Below are 20907 nucleotides of genomic sequence, written 5' to 3' on the forward strand. Positions count from 1 at the left end.
TAGTTTATATGGGAAATGGAGGTGCGGATAGATATATGAAGATATAGATATACCACATATATATGGGCCTGAACGGAAGCTAATTGACTGAACTGAATCTCTGTCGACCTTTACTGGCAGGACTAGAGACTATACAATGGGGATCAGCAAAATTTATGGACCGACGGAACGGAAGCAGAAGGTGCTTGTTTGTAGGCTGATGGGAGCAGGAACCTGGGTTAGCAAGTGCTTTTCTGAGTCTATTAATACTAATTTGTTGTGATGTTCAGGGACAATTATGCTAATGTTCTGAACATTTAACCCCCATTTTCACACATTTCTTGCTTGATATTATTATGTTTTCATGTCCTGACAGGAACAGAAAGAGCACACTGGACGTCTTGTTTATTTCGGGCGATCACAAGTGGGACGTCCCATTTTCCGCAGCGGTGAGTCTCTAAGGGCTCGAGAGTGAAGGGGTTGCTGAGCCAGCAACCTCCCTACTTGTGTTGAATGAGGACACTGTCCAAAAACCCCCGGTTTGTGTGGAGATGGGATTTTACTCAAGATCAGATGACACTCATGTACGCCACATATTTTGTTCCGTACAGTGATCACCAGTCAGGTAACTATTGCTCTGACCTTTAAAGCGCAACCACTGGTAATATCCTGTCATTTACCTTTTGAGCACATAGGAACAAGGTCACAATTGCAAATCTACACTTGGTTAAAATATACATGAGCACCTTTAATCCACTGTCTTATCTTTAACGATATACTCTCATAAACCAGACATTTTAATATTCTAGGTAAAATTGTGCAAGTACTATCAATGCTGCTGTATCCGCCTACATTGTGAATCATGGGCAAATACTGATAGCCTGGAGTTGTACTCTGTGTAATTGCAGAGGGTGGTATATGTTGGATCGTTGTGTCTGTAGAGGTGCAGAGGATCGTGAATGATTTAATGCATGAGCTCGAGGCACCAGTATCCTCAGGGGTCTTCTGATGGGAAGTTAGGTTATCATTGAGGAACAGGAGACACCGTGGGCTGGGGTCTGAGTGAGGGTCATAGCTCCCTATTACAAGCGCTGCAGGTTGGCCATGAAGTGTTTGATCAGCGTGATGCGGGATAGCGTATTGTTGAAATGACGTCCTGGGTAAGCTTTGCCTATGACTGAGATTATACTGTAATGAACACCCGAGTCTGTTGTGGATTTTGGTTTGGTGGAACCTGCTGTTTCTTCCTCTTCACAGCCCGACCCGCCCTGCCGAGAGGTGCGAGGCGCTGGTCGTGGTGTTCCGAGAAGGTCCCCTAAGTTCAGAATTTCTGAAGGGCCCCTCTACAACCATTTCAGAACACACACGAGTGCGAGGAGGAGGGAAACGCCTTCATCCAACACAGAGCTCAAGAAAACAGGTCACACACACAGGACTTCCTCAAAAGGAGGACAAGAAAAAGAACTTTAAACCCATGGCATTTGTTAATAAATCCACATAAATTGGCGTTTGTTGGCTATTCTACGTTGTACTCTCCTAAAATTTGTTCCCAGAGTAGATAGAGAAGAGGGTCGGAGAATACTACTGGAGAGTGAGAGGCATCATTTAGTTGCATTTCTGTTAAAATTTGGAAAATTGTTGGTTTGTCGATTTTAAATGATTAAATTACTGTCTGTTGTCACAGGGTTATTTGGACTTGCCCCTGGTCTTGTTTGAGAACGGTTTTTGCTTCTCTACAGAATCAAAAAGGCATAGTTTCATTACAAGACGTCACGCTCCGGTCTCAGTCTAACAGTACTCACCCTTATGAATTTCAAATAAATTGGCGGGTGTCGGTGAAGCAGAGTGACAGTCTTTCACTGAACTACTGAAGACTATCTCACGGAAACTGAGGACGGGTACCGGAATTTGCAGACAGTGTCACTTTTAGTGTGTGAAAATATAGAAGTAAAGAGTCAAGACTTATAAAACGAAAAAGTTTGTTCTACAAACGGATATGAAAAGGCAATATAACAAATGAATAATGGTATACCTAACCTCTTATTATGTGTTAATAGACAGGAAATAACTTATATTCTAAGGCCTATTGTCAGTCTGCATATGCCAATGATGACTTTTTAATGATTAATCAATACTGTTAAGATGACAGTTTTTCTGAAATGAAATCAATTGAAATAAAATGGCATATTGTTATACTAATACACAACACTTCAAAGTTGAATCACTATTACATGGTGATAAAAATAACGTCACTGCTAAATTAAACAGAGTTTCTGTCAACTATGTCAAAGTGTAACTGAAAGTTTAACTTTCAAAGTGCTCACCAGTCAAATTAATAAAACCAATCTCACATATAAAAAGTTATAAACATCAGAGAACCTGAAAAACACACACACACACACACAAAATGATCTTTGGGTTTCCAAGAAAGCTTCTCCACTTTTTAGCACTCAGACATGGCTTTGGCTGCAAAACAAAACATAAAAATTCACTTATAAATATCAGGATGGCATTGTGTATGATAAAAAACAATAATATTTCCAGAGATGCTGGATAATGTCTCCCGGTGGCTTGGTGCTTTCCTCTGTGGCGAGAGCGCGATGAACCTCGTGATCCTCTCCCTGCTGCTGCAGCTCTTTATTCCAGCTCCTCCAAAACTATCTGCTCTGCCTCCATGGGGACCTCACACTAAAACCAGCCACCCACACACCAAGACTCAGCACTCTCCAAATACATACAAATGCATCATTTACATCTGCTTAAGTCTGTATTTTCCCGGCCCATACCCTCGAGCTTAGAACAGTAGGCCTTTTTCATCTTTGCTATGGTGCTGATAACAGTCTCCTTCTCTCTCGCGGACATCCAGTTCTTCTTCTGACTCCACATCCATGAGCTCGCTCTGGGATGGGACACCTTCTGTGGCGTAGACAGCTGAAACAGAGGAATCCCCACAATACACTTGAGTTAGTACCTTGTCTCAAAATAATTACAAACCAAGCACTGCAACGTAATACTTACAATTAACTTTACCTTAAAAGCCAGCTGTATCATACGTGATATTTAATTATTTAAATGGTAATAAGACCCTCTAAGTTACTTATGTATTCAAAACTTTGCTGAAAATGCTGTTATGCCTATAAATCTACTACATACCTTTGGTCGTCTGATTGATAGTTTACAGTATATGTTTTGAGCAAAAAACTAGAGTTCAGGTTGTGGTACATGTGTTTGTTGTGCTGGAACTCTAACTGATTTTTTATAAAGTAAATGTAAGAATAACTTTTCATATTGTGTAATCACTATTCAAGATAACACTTACCTGGATAGGAAACAGACTTAGCTTTTATTTAAATAGCCATACATCATGTTTATTCTTTATGAATTTTTTTTTTTATTAATGAAATTCTCAATGGCTTATAATGTAAATACCTATAACAGCATAGTGGAAGACTTAAAATGCATGTAAATATCGTAACTCTACTTGTCTCCCCAATTATATATCTCAGGAAGATGATATTTAATTACACAAACAATAAATTTTTTTTCTTGGTTGCGAATATTATTTCAATACACTTCAGGCTGTCTACAGGGTTTAAAACCCAACTGGGAAGGATTGCGAATCAGGTGATTTTGATATGTCGGCACAATGTCACTATAATTTGACTATACCTCTTCCAGTAAGAAGTCGACACACCAAATGTCCACAGACACTCGCCGGCTCCCAGCGCTTTTCCAGCTCCTTGTATGTTTCACTGGCCGTTAGGGGCCTCAACAGTGCAGTCCATTACATCTGATAAGTTGCCCAGACAGCCTGTTGATTCCAGCAGGTAAGGCCTGTTCTGGTTGCTGCAAATCAATTTTTTTTTCCCATCGTCAATGAGGGCGAACGACTAACAATATATACAGCTTTATATGCTCACACATCATCGTCTAATACCACCCCTGGAGATGTCGCCTTGGATCCTGTATATAAAACCTCATATGGGTTGGACACACAATATCTCTTTGTCAAATAAAAAGCAGATGAATAAAGGAGCTGAATAATTTAATTGGTGAAACTTAATATATTGTGGCAGATCTAACTGGTCCAAACAAGCTATTTGACAATATCTGTTAGGTTAACAGCTTGTGGAAAAATCAAATGATCAGTCAACAAGTCCTTACTGGCAGTCGTTTTAATGGTTGTTGTGTAACGTTTATCTCCCTGCACACTTGAAAGGAATAGTCCACCCCCCAAAATTGAAAATTAGTCTGCAAATTGTACCTCATCCAAGATTGTATCATATACTCACGGTGCTCACCAATGGATCCTCTGCAGTGAATGGGTGCCTGTCAGCAAGAGCGTTCAAACAGCTGATAAAAACCATCAATCCACAAGTCCAGTCCATAAATTAACATCTTGGTCAAGCAAAAAGCATGTTTTGTAAGAATAAATGTCCAGCATTAAGGCGTTTTAACTTTAAACTCTCACTTCGGATCAAAATAGCAGTTTAAAATCCATAATAATGAGTCCTCCAATGAAGGAATTCATTCCGTTGTTCTCTCTCACATCCAAAATCAACCAACATATTTGTTTACAATCTGTTTTCCGTTAAACCAGTGCTTATCTGTGCATATTTCTCTTTCTATTTCCGGCAAGATGAGTTTTTCACTGGAGAAAGCAATATTTCAGATATAGGACTCAGAAGCAACAGCTTGAAGTAAAAAATTTCCAAGTGCATTTGTTTATTACAAACACGCTGCTTTTTCCCCCCCTCTTCAACAAGACGATAACTGATGGACTGATGAATTGATTGGAGTCGTGCGGATTACTTGTGGATTATTGTGATGTTTTTTATCAGCTGTTTGGACTCGTTGATTCTGACGGCAACCATTCACTGCATTGGTGAGTAAGTGATGTAATAGATTTGAAAAGATGTAACATTACTCAACGATATTCTTGGATGGCCTGACCGGTGGTGAGTAAATTTTCAGCAATTTTTCCCCCTTTTTGGATAAAACTACCTTCTTTAAATTTAAACCTGGTTTTGTTGACACATCGGTGAGAAAGACAGAAAATGATGAGAGTGGGAAAAAAAAGACAATTACATACAGAGCATTTTTAGGAAATGTGCCACTACTTACAAATCACCCATCCCCATCACCAAATTATGCAAATAAAATCGTGCGCTGTAGAATTATGTAGTTGAACCACATCTATACATGCATAACAGCTTAAATCACTTGAACAATTAAACAACCATGCAAAACCATCCATTTCATTTTACCCACTTATACACTCTATAACTCAGGTTGTCAAAGATACATTCACACTGCAATGAATAAAAAATTAATTAAAGAATTCTAAATTTTATTTGTGCCTTTAGTGCAAACTTCAACATTAGAAAAATGAAGAAAATAAGATGGTGACTGGAGTTCAGACATTGATGTACTGACAATATCATATTTGTCTCAATACAGCTAGTTTGCTATCAAGTTTTGTTTGTTATTTAATTATGGTTCTTTTTATATCACGGATAGAAACAGTTCATGACTCTATACAAACATACAACATCACTGCCTACTGACAAACATGTTCCAACGAGCGATGAAGATGCTGGTGTGGTTAAAGACCCCCATGAAATGTCCCTTGACCAGTGCAGTTTTTTGTCCTGCAGTTGATGGTACTACTCTTCCTAAAATTTCAGGTCAGTGAATTTTGTTTATTTTTTTTAAAGAAATTTTTAATACTTTTATTTAGCAAGGACACATTCAACTGAATCAAAAGTGACAGTAAAGACATTTATATGTTACAAATGAGTAATGGCCACTGAATTTTCCCATCACAGGAATAAATTAATCATTTTGAATTATATTATAATATAATTATAATATTATTTTAAATTGTACTAATATTTCACAATATTACTGTATTTTGATCAAATAAATGCAGCCTTGGTGAGCATTAGAGACTTAATTAAAAAAAATAAATGAATTAAATCTTGCCTTAACTTTTGAATGGAAGTGTACAGTATTTCCTCATTACAATATGCACTAGGGCATATTAAAGAGCTCATCCCTTGTGAACTTGATTTTCTTCTTGCTATTGCTAGTCAGAGTGGGTACAGTACAGAGTGGTACAGTGGTTTGAGGAACATTATCACTCTATAAAGATTTTTTTGGTGCTTGTTGTTGATAAAAAAATCATTAAATTTTTTTGGTCTGTTTTCCAAGAAGTGAAAGCCTATAAATTGTACATTTGGGCTTAAAGTTAAATTTAAGCGCACACCGGCATACAGATCGAAGCTAAAACAGAACAAACAATTTTAATTCATGGGGTCTTTTTTTTGCCAAAATAATCTACAGAGATACAAAGATGTTCATGTGTGTGGGATTTTTAACGGTTTAAGAGGAAAAAGTCTGTATCAGTTGATAATGATGTCAAGTTTGTCAGTTTGAAACTAGGGTTAGAAAAATGTTACACCCCTCTCATCGGCAGCTGTTAGAGAAACAACAATAAAACATCACCATGATTAATAGAGAAGTGAGTTTCAATTTTCACTGAGTGAGCCAAACTGGAATTGGTGCTAGTAGACTGAATAGATATTTTACTAAGATAACTCAAACTAAACTGTGAGTATTGTAGTTTTTAACTGCTGTAATATGAAAACCATTGGCCATTTCTTTCTCATCCTCTTTTTTAGACATAAAGCTGATAGCAGTTATAACTATCTGATAAAGACTGTTCATAATTTACATCTTGAGTGGTGTCAACTGTCCCCAGGAATCAAGACAATGGGGCAATTTCCAGCGTGACTCTCTAAAAAACAATGTGAACTGATTATTGCATGGGTTTTCCAGTTGAATTAAGTGCGTGAATTGGAAATGTGGTTTCCCAAAATGCAATCCTCAACATTGATGTAAGCATTCATTAACTGAGTCAGTGAAAGACTTTAGAGCAACAGCGTGAGCAGCAGAAACACCTTTGAGTGCAGCATAATAAAAAAAAAACACAAAAAAACAAAGGCGATTTTGCAGCAAAGAAAACCCAAATATCAGGCAGTTCCTGCTGATTACTCTGATTGCCAGTAAATTTAAAAAGGTGGCTAAGTGTTTGATTGGGCCAAACACTCTTTTTGAGCCACCGACTCAGCAATAATACTTGCTAATCAAGACATAATGGTCCTACTCAAATGGTTATTTCCTACCATTAGCAATTTGCAAACAAAGCAATTTACTAAATGAGTGCAAGCTCTCATGGCCACATTATATGAGCAATAGAGTGCAACAGTCTGGTTCCAAAGTAAAAATCACATACATGATTTTTAACAATAACCTATAAACTGTTGAAGATAGACCTACTGTGAGCTACAGGGTTGTTAAGGTTGTTGAAGACATTTATTTCAACATATTTTGAAACAATTTTCTGGGGAAAAACTTTATTTTTCACGATTCTGCAAAGAAGTTTGTAGTTTGTAATGCTGTAATTCACTTTAAAGTTGGTTGGTTTGGTTCATATAACATGGCCTAACTGTAAAATAATGGGAATCCCTATGGGAAAAAAATGAATGGTTAAACTACTTCTGGAACCAAAGCCCCTGAAAACCAAGTGGATGGGACTGTTGCACTCCATAGTTTAATTTGAAATCATTCTCAGAGTGTTTGAGCTGAAGCAGGATTTTCTGACACTGATGTTCGGGTTAGAATGAAGAGGCACTTCACTGATTTATTCTTCTATAGGAGATGATGATTAAGAATGATTGCACACAGAATTCCCTTCATACCCAGTTAATTACCAACAAGAATTAATTTGTGGTTAATACGAGGCAACAGGGTCAATAATTCCCACCATATTATGTTCATACAAAATATAGCTTTACAAATTATTTCAGAAAATATATTTAGATTATAATAAATAATTTAGTGAATTAACATTTGAGAAAACAAGCATAAAAAAAAAATGTTTCAACTCCATTGTGAGAGATCAGAAAGGCAGTCAGGGATGATGTTATCCGTTTTTTCCTTCACATTCAAATATATTCACGGTCTGTGCAGGAGAAGCCAGGAGTCCATTGCAGGACCGTAACAAACTTCATGCGTCTGTCCACATTCTGGGAGAATCCCTAAAAACACACCCACAGCACGGACCTTTCCCACCCATGGCTTGTTAATGTAAAGCTGAGCTGTTCATGGGGCAAAAAGTGTGTTAGCATGTTAGCTTTGTGTTTTGTGGCCTTATCGGGGAGGGCCGTAGCGAAGGTCCCTGTGCTTATTATTGGGGAGGGAGTAACGTACTGATGGTGGGCAGGTGCTTGTGTGTAGTGTGGGGGTGTGGGATCTCGGGATGTCGCTCACCCTGACTCATGTTACGTTTGCGCTCGCGCACTAGAGCTCTCTGGTGCCTTTTCATTCTCTCCAGCTGCTCCTCCACACTCATCCTCCCTCTCTGCGGCAGGTGATCAGGCTGATACTCTCCCAAACACAGCCGCTCCAAGGCACTCTTTGGTCTCTCCTACATGTCACAAGATAAAGATTGAACATTTTACATGTAGAAGCTTTTTCTAGCTTTTTATTTATTTTTTAAATTTTTTTATTTCCACAATGCACGAGGACAACTGTTACAATGTTCTATCTATCTATCTATCTATCTATCTATCTATCTATCTATCTATCTATCTATCTATCTATCTATCTATCTATCTATCTATCTATCTATCTATCTATCATCCGTCTGTCTGTCTGTGTCTGTCTATCTGTCTGTCTGTCTGTCTATCTATCTATCTATCTATCTATCTATCTATCTATCTATCTATCTGTCTGTCTGTCTGTCTGTCTCTGTTTGTTTGTCTGTCTGTCTGTCTGTCTGTGTCTGTCTGTCTGTCTTTCTATCTGTCTGTCTGTCTATCTATCTGTCTGTCTGTCTGTGTCTGTCTGTCTGTGTCTGTCTATCTATCTGTCTTTCTGTCTGTCTGTCTGTCTGTCTGTGTCTGTCTTTTTGTCTGTGTCTGTGTCTGTCTGTCTATCTATCTGTCTCTCTGCTGGTTTGTTTGTTTGTTTGTTTGTTTGTCTGTCTGTCTGTCTGTATGTCTGTGTCTGTCTGTCTGTATGTGTCTGTCTGTTTGTCTGTCTATCTATCTGTCTCTCTGTTTGTTTGTTTGTCTGTCTGTCTGTCTGTGTCTATCTGTCTGTCTGTCTGTCTGTCTGTCTGTGTCTGTCTGTCTGTATGTCTGTGTCTCTCTGTCTTTCTATCTGTCTGTCTGTCTGTGTGTCTGTCTGTCTGTGTCTGTCTATCTGTCTGTCTCCCTATCTGTCTGTCTGTCTGTCTGTCTGTGTCTGTCTATCTATCTGTCTGTCTGTCTGTGTCTATCTGTCTGTGTCCCTGTCTGTCTGTTTTGTCGTCTGTCTGTGTCTGTCTGTCTGTCTGTCTGTCTGTCTGTATGTCTGTGTCTCTCTGTCTTTCTATCTGTCTGTCTGTCTGTCTGTCTATCTATCTGTGTGTCTGTCTGTCTGTCTGTGTCTGTCTGTCTGTCTGTCTGTCTGTCTGTGTCTGCCTTTCTGTCTGTGTCTGTCTGTCTGTCTGTGTCTGTCTATCTGTCTGTCTCCCTATCTGTCTGTCTGTCTGTGTCTGTCTGTCTGTCTGTGTCCATCTATCTATCTATCTGTATGTCTGTCTGTCTGTCTGTGTCTATCTGTCTGTGTCTGTCTGTCTGTCTTTCTATCTCTCTGTCTGTCTATCTGTCTGTGTCTGTCTGTCTGTCTGTCTGTGTCTGTCTGTCTGTCTTTCTATCTGTCTGTCTGTCTGTCTGTCTGTCTGTGTCTGTCAGTCTGTCTACATTAAATATTCTACATTAATTTTTGTATTAAATATAATAAATTATAAATATATTTAAATATGAATAAATAATTAAATTAAGTATCAGTTCTACAGTAATCAGGTGCTCACTGTTGTCGATAATGCTGAATCTCCTCTCAGTGAATAGGAAGTCACACCGTACTGGTTTATTCTGGAAGAGGAGCCTGACAGGCCTAAGTGATCACAAAAATGGTTCATCTTTTTCAGGTAGACTGGTATTACAACTTGTTAAATGGCATTTTACCCCTATAAGCATCATGTGTCTTAAAGATAACCCGAATGATCAAAAGCAGTAATATTTCACCTCTTCTTTGAAGAGTCAGGTAGCCTGGGTCCACTTGATCTGTTCCTGTTCCAGGAAGCTCTGGTTCACTCAGGTAGGACCGCAGTTCCACCTAAAGCACAAACATTTTATTTAATCCTTACTGCAAAGCAATCACAATGCAAAGACTAAAATATTACTGTCACATGGATGGTGATAAAGTATAAGGTAATTATTAAAAAAAAACTTTTTCCAATGCCATTACATTATTAAATTTTTTTCTTCCAGTTTTTGTTTTAGTAATTTTATTTCACTTAGTTACTATTTTTTAAGTTTTTTTTCATCTATACATATACTTAAACAAATTTTATTTTAATAGTTTTAGTTAACAATAACAACACTGATGACAATAAACTTGACAATATCAATGAATTTCACGAGTGAGTTTATTACCCTGCAGTCTCCATTCACATAGCTGCTTTCTCTGTCACGTTTTCCTCTCATCAGATTTGTCGTTTGAGGCCACGGACAGAAGTGTGTCTGATGGCCGGTTTGTTTCTTTAGGTAGGGGCGGGACAACAGGGGGTGTGTCCTCATCATAGAGGAGGGGCAAAGGTGGTCTGGGTGGAGGCATCATCCTCTTCCTAAAAACCAAAATTACACAATTGAGTAAACCATCAGGCATTGTTAATTAGTTACAATACAATCATTTTAGGAATAGCACCAGTCAAGTAACACATACCCATCTGGGCATAGAGTAAGGATGCTGAAAAACAACACATCATTGTCAAAAACCTCATTGTAACGGACTGGAGGTAAGACTGCGCCGGGGTGACCGCACCTCGACTGTGGACGGGGTCATGCACCGAGAAGGCACTGTTGACTCTGTCACTGAAGGCACAAGTTTTCTCTCTGGAAACAAAAGCAAGAGTTACATATTAAAAAGAACATGCTCTGTAGTAGGTTTATTAACCCTATCTAACTTGTCCATTCTTACCTGGGTTCTTCACTGAGTCTATGGTGATTTTTAGAAGGTTTCTTTGGATGAGCTGAGTCCAGTCATCACGTCCTCTATCCTCCAGAGCTCCCTCCTCAACTGATTTTTCTCCTGAGAACAAAAACACACCTATTCAAAAGTCTTCAAATCCTATTTTTATTCTAGTCAGGATTATTATTACTTAAACTATATAAAGCATTTTCATTACTTGAAATAAAATAAAGGCCTGTTCATACCAAAGATGATAACTGTAACGATAACGATATGATTTTTTTTCTTGCTTTTCTTAATGCTTTATTTTATTTTAACATAACAATAAAACAGACAGAACAATGACCACAGATAAATTCCACAAGTACATATAAACATAAATCACAGCTTTAAAAAAAAAGATTTAAAAAAAAAAATGAAAAAAAAAGTTTAGTTTTAATCTGCCAAGGTTTTGAAAAAGGTAAATGAAATCTTACCTATGACCTATACACTTAGATAAAAATATAGTTTTAAAAATCTATTTAAATGTAAAAGACAACTAATAACACTAGTGGCACTTTTTTTCTTTTTTTTAAAGCATTGACAGCCCATCAAAAATCCACTAACTTTAAAGCCATTGAGCATTTAAAGAGGCATATGACATAACTGCAGCGCACGTTTATGATAAACAATGTTATCATAAACATGCGTGCCTTGGTGTGGATGTTGATATAGTTACAGTTCTTGGTGTGAACAGGCCATAAACATTAAATGAAATCTAATTTTTATGTAGTTTAAACTTAAGTACTAAAATAAACTGAGCAAAATAAACTAAACCTAATAAAAAAAAAAAAAAAATTAAAAAAAAAAAATAGTGCTAGGCAATGATTAATCGCATCCAAAATAATAGTTTTCATTTACATAATATGTGTTTATTATATTTATCTTGTATATTTAAATACACACACACATAGTTTTCATTTACATAATATGTGTTTATTATATTTATCTTGTATATTTAAATACACACACACATACATATACAGTATTTACATGTATATATCTATATTTCATATAATTTATATTATATATAAATATATTTAATATTTAAATAATCTATCAATATATAAATATATACAGGCATGTTATGTATTAATATATACATAATAAATATACACAGTACACACTATGTAAACAAAAACTTTTATGTTGGATGCGATTAATCACAATTAATTGTTGCCCAGCACTAAAAAACAAAAAACTACAGAAGAAAGTAAAATAAAATTAATTTTGAATTAAAAGCTACTTTAAAATATGAACAAAACATATAATAGTATTTCAATGAAACTAAAATAACATGGATTCTATCTAAAGGTGACTGCATATTTTATATCAAAATGAATAAAAATAATAATAAAGCAGCTGATCAAAAAGACGAGAGAAAAACATGATAGCAAACTATAAAAAATAATTAAGAAAAAAAGACCTGAGGTGATGTGCAGAGATTCATCTGAGTCTGCAGGACGTCCTTCAGCTGTTCCACTGACTGCTCCAACCTGCTGTAGTCCACCCACGCTCTCTCCATCTCCTGAACAATACAAACATACGAATATTATAGCATATCATATTAGCTGTGACCCAAGTGGTTTGGAGAATGGATATTATATTATATTATTATAATGTTAAATTACAGAACAAAACTACACACTGAAATTGTTTTTCTAAAATTGCTGCACTTTAAATCTTCATGTCCTGTAATCCCTAATGTATCAATTTTTCAGATCAATATGCATTAATAGGAAGCACTGTAGGTCTGCATCACGTAATATACTCACCGTTGACACTCTAGAAATGTCAGCTCGGATATGCACCAGGTCCTCTTGAAGGAGTCGCTGCTGGTAGGCGATCTTCTCAGCGTGAGCTGGCTGATCCTTGTACTGCTCCATCTGCTGGTGGGACACATCCAGAACAGACTCAAGCTTGTCCTAGAAGAAAGAACAAAGATATTAACACTGACAAAGGATCAAAGCAACCGTGCTTTTTTCTTTGGAAAATGTGCCATCACCCTTATCATCCTTGAAGTCCACTGAGTCTGAACTCAAGCTCTTGCAGTATTTTGTCTTGTTCACACAACCGACTGAGTGTCACCTGCAGTAGGAAACAGAGCATTATGGACCAGTTCAGACAAGGAAATTGGGTTAGGGCACTGATTTGTCCTATATACTCACATCTACATCACTTTCTGCCACCTTCACTGGCTTTGCCGGCGCCGTCCTTTCAGAGTCTCTGTCGCACTCACCTAATAAAACAATTCACAGATAAAGGCTCCTTGTCTTACAGCTCCAGAGACAGAAACACATCTATTCAACACAAGCAAAGCAAGACCAACACAATACAATGGACACTGTATTGAAAGTCACAGTGAGACAGTATTCTTCATTTCTAATGCACATATGTAGGAGCTGAAGCTTTCTGGAAGCACAATGGCAAGATGGTGTCTCACGATCTTCATGCCAACAGAATGCAGCTGTGGGACATAAATGCAATGTCTAAAATAAAGGCTCCACAGAAAATGCTGCACGGTCAACTCATAAAAGAAACCCAAGCTCTGGACAACGATGAACTGGACGATGTAGGGGAGGAACTAACTAAAAAAGCAAAGCTATGACTTAGCTTAGGTAGTTTCAAAACAGTGCTACCTGTACTTTTTATTTGCGCATTATTTCACACACAGCCTTGCAGCCAAGCTTGAATGTTTTTCTCTTTCAAATAGTGCTGGGAAAGCCTATTTAAATCATGCCGAAGATTCATTTAAATGAACTGGATCAAAAACATATTTAAATCATTTAAATCAGCATTTTAGGTCTTCTTTTTGTAGTGATATGCAGTTATCTTTAGGTGATATGTAGTAATTATTAAAATATATATTTTAGCAATAAAAAGTTTCTGGCACGTTGTTTTTGTAGATTTTAGTTTAAGCTGCTTTACAAAAGTCAGTATAATTCTTTTTAGTTGTCTTTGAAATTTCTTTTGCTCACCAAAGCTGCATTTATTTGATCAAAATGTAGAAAAACAGTAATATTGTGAAATATTATTACAATTTATTAAAAATATACATTTACAATTTAAAACGGAAATTTATATTTAAAGCTGAATTTTCACTATTTTACACGATGTTTCATAAATCATTCTAATACGCTGATTTCTTATTATTATCACTGCTGAAAACAGTTGTGCTCCTTAATATCTTAATTCTCAGGATTATTTGATTAATAGAACGTTCAAAAGAACAGCACTAATTTAAAACAGAAATGTTTTTACTGTCACTTTTGATGAATTAAATGCATCCTTACTGAATAAAAGTATTTTTTTAATCTTACTGACCTCAAACTTTTCAGTGGTAGTGTATAGAAATTACAGTGTTTAGTTGTATTATTTCTAAATTAAGTTGGATGCTGTTAGCCTAGTTTATATCATGTATTAATATTATATTACTAATTGATTTTGTTTGAACTCTTGTTTTTTTTTTTAAGAAATCATATCTGCCCCCTTCGATGCAGTTAGCTACTTTTTGTTAGCAGCTTTTAGTGAAGCTAGTAAGTTTTCTAAATAATTGTTTCAAGAGGAATTTAAGAAGTATTTTCCCCAACGCTGATACTGGAGGTCATAAGGGAAGTTTCAGAGGAATACTCTACCGAATAAGACCGATTACTAGATATCATACTGATGGACCTTATGAGATAAATAGCTTGATAAAGAAAGAAAAAGAATGCATTGGCGAATCAGCTGGCTAAATCTGGGTCATTCCCTGCACATGCACTGAGCTTGCCCGTCCCATCCAGACCTGCCGTCTCACACATACCCACAGCACAACATATCACTCACAAAAGGCAGGGAGGATAGGCGTGCAGGTGCCAGGCTTGTGCCAACACAAAGCTATGTGCACCGTGTAAAGCAATGGGAACGTGGACACTCTGGATGCTGACAGTGCTTACGTTCCAGAGTGGTCTCAAACCCCCCGCAGTGCAGGTTTGTAACACACTGTGAACCATGAGGATCAATGGCTCTAAAACTTTTCAATCTGTGGCAAATGGAGATAGACAGTGTACAGGTCAAAGGAGGACCCAGCCTTGAGCCTGGATCATTACTATTACCATTACCATCCTAAAACCATGTAATTCCTGATTATGCCACAAAGTTAGCATTTACTAAATATCAAAACAGTTTCTGAAATAAAGCCAATTCTTGATTCCTTGCCTCAAGTGAGGTTTCTGTGCTGTGTTAGTGTGTTAATACAGAAGGTAAGACAGGAATAGAGAGACAGAAATGGAGAGGTCCCACCTTCAGATCTAAATATTCCAGGTCCTTCTTCAAGTGCATGTATGTGTCATCAGCCTGTAAGTACAAGGGAAATATTTCAATTGACACTCTTCTACTCTTTAATTAACACTAATCAGTTGTTTCATTTATCCACCACACACTTTAGGCTAACAAAAACACCGCACTAGCATTAAAGCAATAGCTGGCTATGCACCTATTACGCCAACTTTGGGACATACTACACATATCACACTCATTATTGTTGAACACTGTTCGCATTTACATGCAAGTTACAGCTTATAGACACTACCGCTCAAAAGTTTTTTTTTTTAAGATTTTAAGATTTTTTTTAAAAGATGTCTCTTATGCCCATCAAGGCTTCATTTATTTGATCAAAAAACACATTAAAAACAGTAATATTGTGAAACATTGTTTCAATTTAAAAAACCTTTTTCTATTTTAATATATTTGAAAATGTAATTTATTCCTGTGATGTTAAAAGCTGAATTTTCAGCATCATTACTACAATCTTTAGTGACACATGATCCTTCAGAAATCATTTTCATATGCTGATTCTGTGATTGATCGATTATTTTTTAAAAAGCTATAACATTATAAATGTCTTTACTCTCACTTTTGATCAATACATTTCTTCATAAGTCGCCCTGAAGCCCATACCTTTTGAACAGTAGTTTGTAAATTTTACTTGAGAAGCTATGTCTTGTAAGCTACAGTAGTAAGAGAATACACTTTTATATTCCTAAAAAACATTTTTTTTCCCCCTTTGGCAGCAATTAGTGTTTTGTTTTAAGCATCAAAACCTAAAAAAAAAAAGGTTTTAAGCTTTAACCTAAGCATAAAGCAAAAATAAGTCTTAATATATAGTAATATGTAATTTTGCTTCTCAAGTAAATTTATGTTTGTTTAGGGATGTTTACAGGAAAAAATCAAAACAAAAGTATAGATTAAGAAAATGTTTTTTTCTGATTGTGTTACTTTGATATTAGGTTAGAAACAAAATAATATTTGGTAATATTTTTAACAATAAGGTTTCATTTGTTAACATTAGTTAATCACATTAGATAACAATCAACAATACTTCTATAGCATTTATTAATGTTAATCTCAACATTTACTAATGATCAATTGTTGTATCTGTTAAAGCATTGTGAACTAACATGAACATTTTTATGAAATAACATTTCAAAAGGTTAATAAATGCTGCAAAAATATATTGCCCATTGTTAGTTCATGTTAGTTAAAAATGAGACCGTATTGTAAAGTGTTACCGAATATTTGTTTAACTTTACCACAGTCCTTGATGCCAAAGCATTCAGTACAAAGCAAATTACGCTTAGAGCAACATATTATTACTACCAATAACAAAGCATGTTTATTATGACGTTACTCCTGAAATTATCTACACATATCCTGCAACCAGATCAAACCAGAACTTCAGATAAGGTTTGCACAGACTCCAGCGTACACCTACTACTTTATGCATGCAAACAATTTTGATCTTTGCATTTATGATGTTTGGAGCAACAGCGAAGCATACTCATGTAGTATGCATACTGTCTCAGACCAGTTACATATGAAATTCATGCCAATGGTGGGACATCTAAATACATCCCCTAAGCATGACATGCCATGCGGCAATACAAAGAAGCATCATGTAACAAAGCCAACGGAGCTACAGAGAGCCAGGCGGGGTAAATAACAGCAGCAGAGGCACGCTAGCTGGGCAGGCCGAGCCCTGACCTTCACCCGAGACAACTGCTGGAGGTGGGCCAGCGCATTGTTGCGCACACCTGCCATCATGGCCTGGTGTCTCCGTAACTGGATGAGGAGAAGGGTGAGCTCCTCCGGCTGGACCATAGGTTGTGAGGGTACAATCAGGGCAGAGAGAGAGTTATGTGATCAGATTATTTACATGAGCGCCCATAAGAGCCATGAAAAGAGGACTGGCTCCACCAGCAGAGGTTTTTTGGGTGTCATTTTATGCCACTTTGCTGATATCTTAAAGCAGCACAAAAGAGACAAAGTAAACCTTCAAATCTCATTTCAAACTATTTGTAATCGCTAAATATTTTTTCCAGAAAGAAAACTTACCGTTTTTCCATGCAGGCTGGGTGTACTGACTGTATGTGTTATTATAGCCGGATGGAGGCATTGAGCGTCTCTCTATTGTGGCTGATGCAGCAGGATAAAATAAAAAGAAAAGAGATGAATGCATTTTAAATATACTAAATCAAAAAACAGACATAAGCAATATGTCTTTCAGTATGTGCTCGTCAACATGCAACACTATAATAACACTATCTGCATTTATTTATTAAAAAAAATACAGTAAAAAAAGTAATTATTACTAGAATTTAAAATAACTTATCTATTTTGATACATTTTAAAATGTAATTTATTCCTGTGGTGGCAATTCTGAATTTTCAGCAGCCATTACTCCAGTTTTATGTTTAAGTGTTATTTATTTTTGTGGTGGCAATGCTGAATTTTCAGCAACCTTTTTTTCGGTTATGGAAAAATTATTTCTGGGGAAATCATGATAAATTTTTGCATGATTATTTTTTTATTAGGGTGTTTTTTATAACAGAATTTATTTTAAAATAGAAACCTTTTGTAACATTATAAATGTCTTTACTGACACTTTTGATCAACTTAAAGGGATACAAAATGAAAATTTTATCATTAATCACTTACCCCCATGTCGTTCCAAACACGTACAAGCTCCGTTCGTCTTCAAAACACAATTAAAGATATTATGGATCAAAACCGTGAGGCCTGTGACTGTCCCACAGACTGCCAAGTAAATAACAGTGTCAAGGTCCATAAAAGGTAAGAAAGTCGTCTTCAGAATACTCCATCTGCCATTAGACGTGTAAATGATGGGTTATATGAAGCGACGGGAACACTTTTTTAAGAAAGTAAGTTTAAAGAAAACAAATATATATAACCCAGATAGCACGTCTGATGGCAGATGGAGTATTCTGATGATGACTTTCATACCTTTTATGGACCTTGACACTGTTATTTACCTGGCAGTCTATGGGACAGTCACACGCCTCCCGGTTTTCAATCGAAAATATCTTAAATTGTGTTCCGAAGACGAATGGAGCTTTTACGGGTTTGGAACGACATGTGGGTAAGTGATTAATGACAGAATTTTCATTTTGGGGTGGAGTATCCCTTTAATCCATTCTTGCTGAATGAAAGTATAAATATGTTTAAACAAAAAATTCTTCCTGAACCCAGACTTGTAAATGTTAGTGTACATAAAAGTAAAAATGACAGTACACACCAAAATATACTTTTAATAATTTAAAACTTTTGAAATACAACATATTTGGATTTAATAATCACCATGGATTCAGCCAAGTTTTAAGTCATCATTTGGATGTCTGCCTGCTGGGTAAAAACTAACTTGAGATGAAAGGTTTTTTAAAAGGACACACACAGGAACTTTAAGTAAAGAAAATGAATCATACCTCCCACTCAAGTAACTTTTCTGAGTCTGGTACTGGTTCCATTATAGAGACACTACTGATAATTCATGCTGAATTACAACTCTGTTGATGGACTAATACTGCCAGTTTGAAAACATTGAAGGCTGGTGTTATTTAATCAAGAGTTTCTGAGCAGTATTAAGATCCATCATGATGTCTCTAGTCTAATGCATGGCTTCTTTCAGACTCGACCACTTCTCCTTTTTAAAGGAGAGTTTTAAATCTTACTGCCAGACATTTTGTTCCTTGCAAATGCTTAGAAGCTTAGGTCAGGTTCATATAATGCATGATGACATTTTTTTTTTTTTTTTACATTAAATACTAATTTTATTAAACAGGATGCATTAAATTAATATTAAATATTTTTTTTTTTCCATACAAAATGAATCAACTGTTTTTAACATTGAAATGTTTCTTAATCACCAAATCAGCTAATTAGAATGATTCCCGAAGGATCATGTGACACTGAGTGGCTGCTGAAAATTCAGCTTTGCCATCACAGAAATAAATTATATTTTAATAGGTATTAAAAAAAAGTATTTAAATTGTAATAATTAGCAATATTACTGATCTTACTGTATGTTTGAAAATCAAATACAGCCTTGGTGAGCATAAGAGACTTTTTTTAACCTCAAAATCTTTCATAATCCCACAGATTTTCTTGTAAATACTACTACTGTGGATTGGGATGTTATGGATAAGCAGAGTGGTTGTTCATGTCACCTACTGACCTTATAGGAGCGCAGACGGTGAGGAGAGTTTGACGGTGGCACCTCCATGGTGGGCCTGTCCTCCAGGGGTTTGACTGTAACGCGTTCTGCAGGTGTGTGGACTCTGCGTGGAGACAGCAGTCTGGGCCCAGGAGGCCCGGGTGGAGGGATGTCAGCCAGGGTTGGAGGCACGGAAATAGAGCGAGCAATGTCAGAGTTGACTCTGGTGGAGGATACGGCTGTGGAGTAGTCTGGAGCGGGAGTGTACACGGGGGCGGTGGGGCTACCGTGGCGATATTGCTGTCGCTGTTGCCATTCGTAGAGCTGCCACACGGTGTTGTCATGCGTCGAGGGTCGCTGGATGTGGCTGTGGGTCATCTGGAAGTGATTAAGCCGGTCATGGGAATATTTGTATTCACTGGGCAACTGATGGGGAGCAGTTGATGGGCTTTGCCGTGCAGCCTTTGGTAAAGACTGGTACTTGTCTATTGGGCCGTACTTCGGATGAATGGGAGGGGTCCTACATGGGATTGTGCCCATCAGTAGAAAACAAACCTGTCACAACCAAGCAATTATTTATTATTTTAAACATTTACTATGTATTATCTGGAGAAAAAAAAAATATATAGATATTCAGGTTCACTAAAGTCTATTCCAAAATTAAAATGAAAATAATAAAAATGTAAAATAAAATTTGTTATCTTTTTTTTCAGGATTCTTTAATGAATAGAAAGTTGAAAATAACATTTATTTTATGAAACTTCTGTTACATTATAAATGTCTTTACTGTCATACTATTTGATGCATCCTAGATTAAACAAATAAACCTTTCAACATTCACATAAATAAATAAATAAATCTTACTGAACCATAACTTTTAAATCACAGTGTATTATTTTATTAGCTCTAACAGCTCTAGTCTTTGCTTTATTTTCTTCTAAAGAACATAAAATATTTTTTCCAACCTTTCCAATTTTCACAACTCAACACATCCTGATGCTTAAAATGATGCAAGTGCAAGACTTGTCTTGTTAAAATTCACACAAAAGTAAAATGAATTGTGAATGGCATTTCATGTCTATTTGACAAAATTAATATTGGGGTGCTGTTTTCTGTGAAGACGATTTTATTAAGCTTTCAACCACTTGGGGGCGATCCATCCCATGACTCTTCATAGTAACGTCTAACTCTTCTAACTACTCTCTGTACAGTGTGTCTGTGACTGAATTCAGAGAGGCATACCACCATAGTACTCCAACTCCATATGCCCTATCATTACATGGTAGAAAAAGAAAGAAAAGTATACTATCTGAATTTAG

The 20907-nt window shown here is 36.5% G+C and overlaps 1 protein-coding gene, 1 long non-coding RNA gene and 1 pseudogene across 2 annotated transcripts; all 3 read right to left on the minus strand.

The window, feature by feature from the left end:
- Positions 1-2773: 2773 nt before the first annotated feature.
- LOC122148511 (pleckstrin homology domain-containing family A member 7-like) lies at positions 2774-10582 on the minus strand. The gene is made up of 5 exons (XM_042774701.1): positions 10527-10582; positions 10116-10206; positions 9902-9984; positions 8254-8470; positions 2774-2910 (listed from the first exon to the last, which is right to left on the minus strand). Exons 1-5 carry the CDS (start codon positions 10575-10577, stop codon positions 2774-2776), a joined length of 579 nt encoding a protein of 192 aa, XP_042630635.1. The 5' UTR covers positions 10578-10582.
- Positions 10583-10869: 287 nt separating this feature from the next.
- On the minus strand, positions 10870-20129 carry LOC122148512 (annotated as a pseudogene).
- On the minus strand, positions 15270-17522 carry LOC122148532. The gene is made up of 3 exons (XR_006162433.1): positions 17473-17522; positions 17122-17229; positions 15270-15435 (listed from the first exon to the last, which is right to left on the minus strand). It is a non-coding gene; the product is annotated as an uncharacterized LOC122148532 (long non-coding RNA).
- Positions 20130-20907: the final 778 nt, after the last annotated feature.

Source organism: Cyprinus carpio, chromosome A18, assembly GCF_018340385.1.
Source record: "Cyprinus carpio isolate SPL01 chromosome A18, ASM1834038v1, whole genome shotgun sequence".
Classification (NCBI taxonomy): Eukaryota; Metazoa; Chordata; class Actinopteri; order Cypriniformes; family Cyprinidae; genus Cyprinus; species Cyprinus carpio.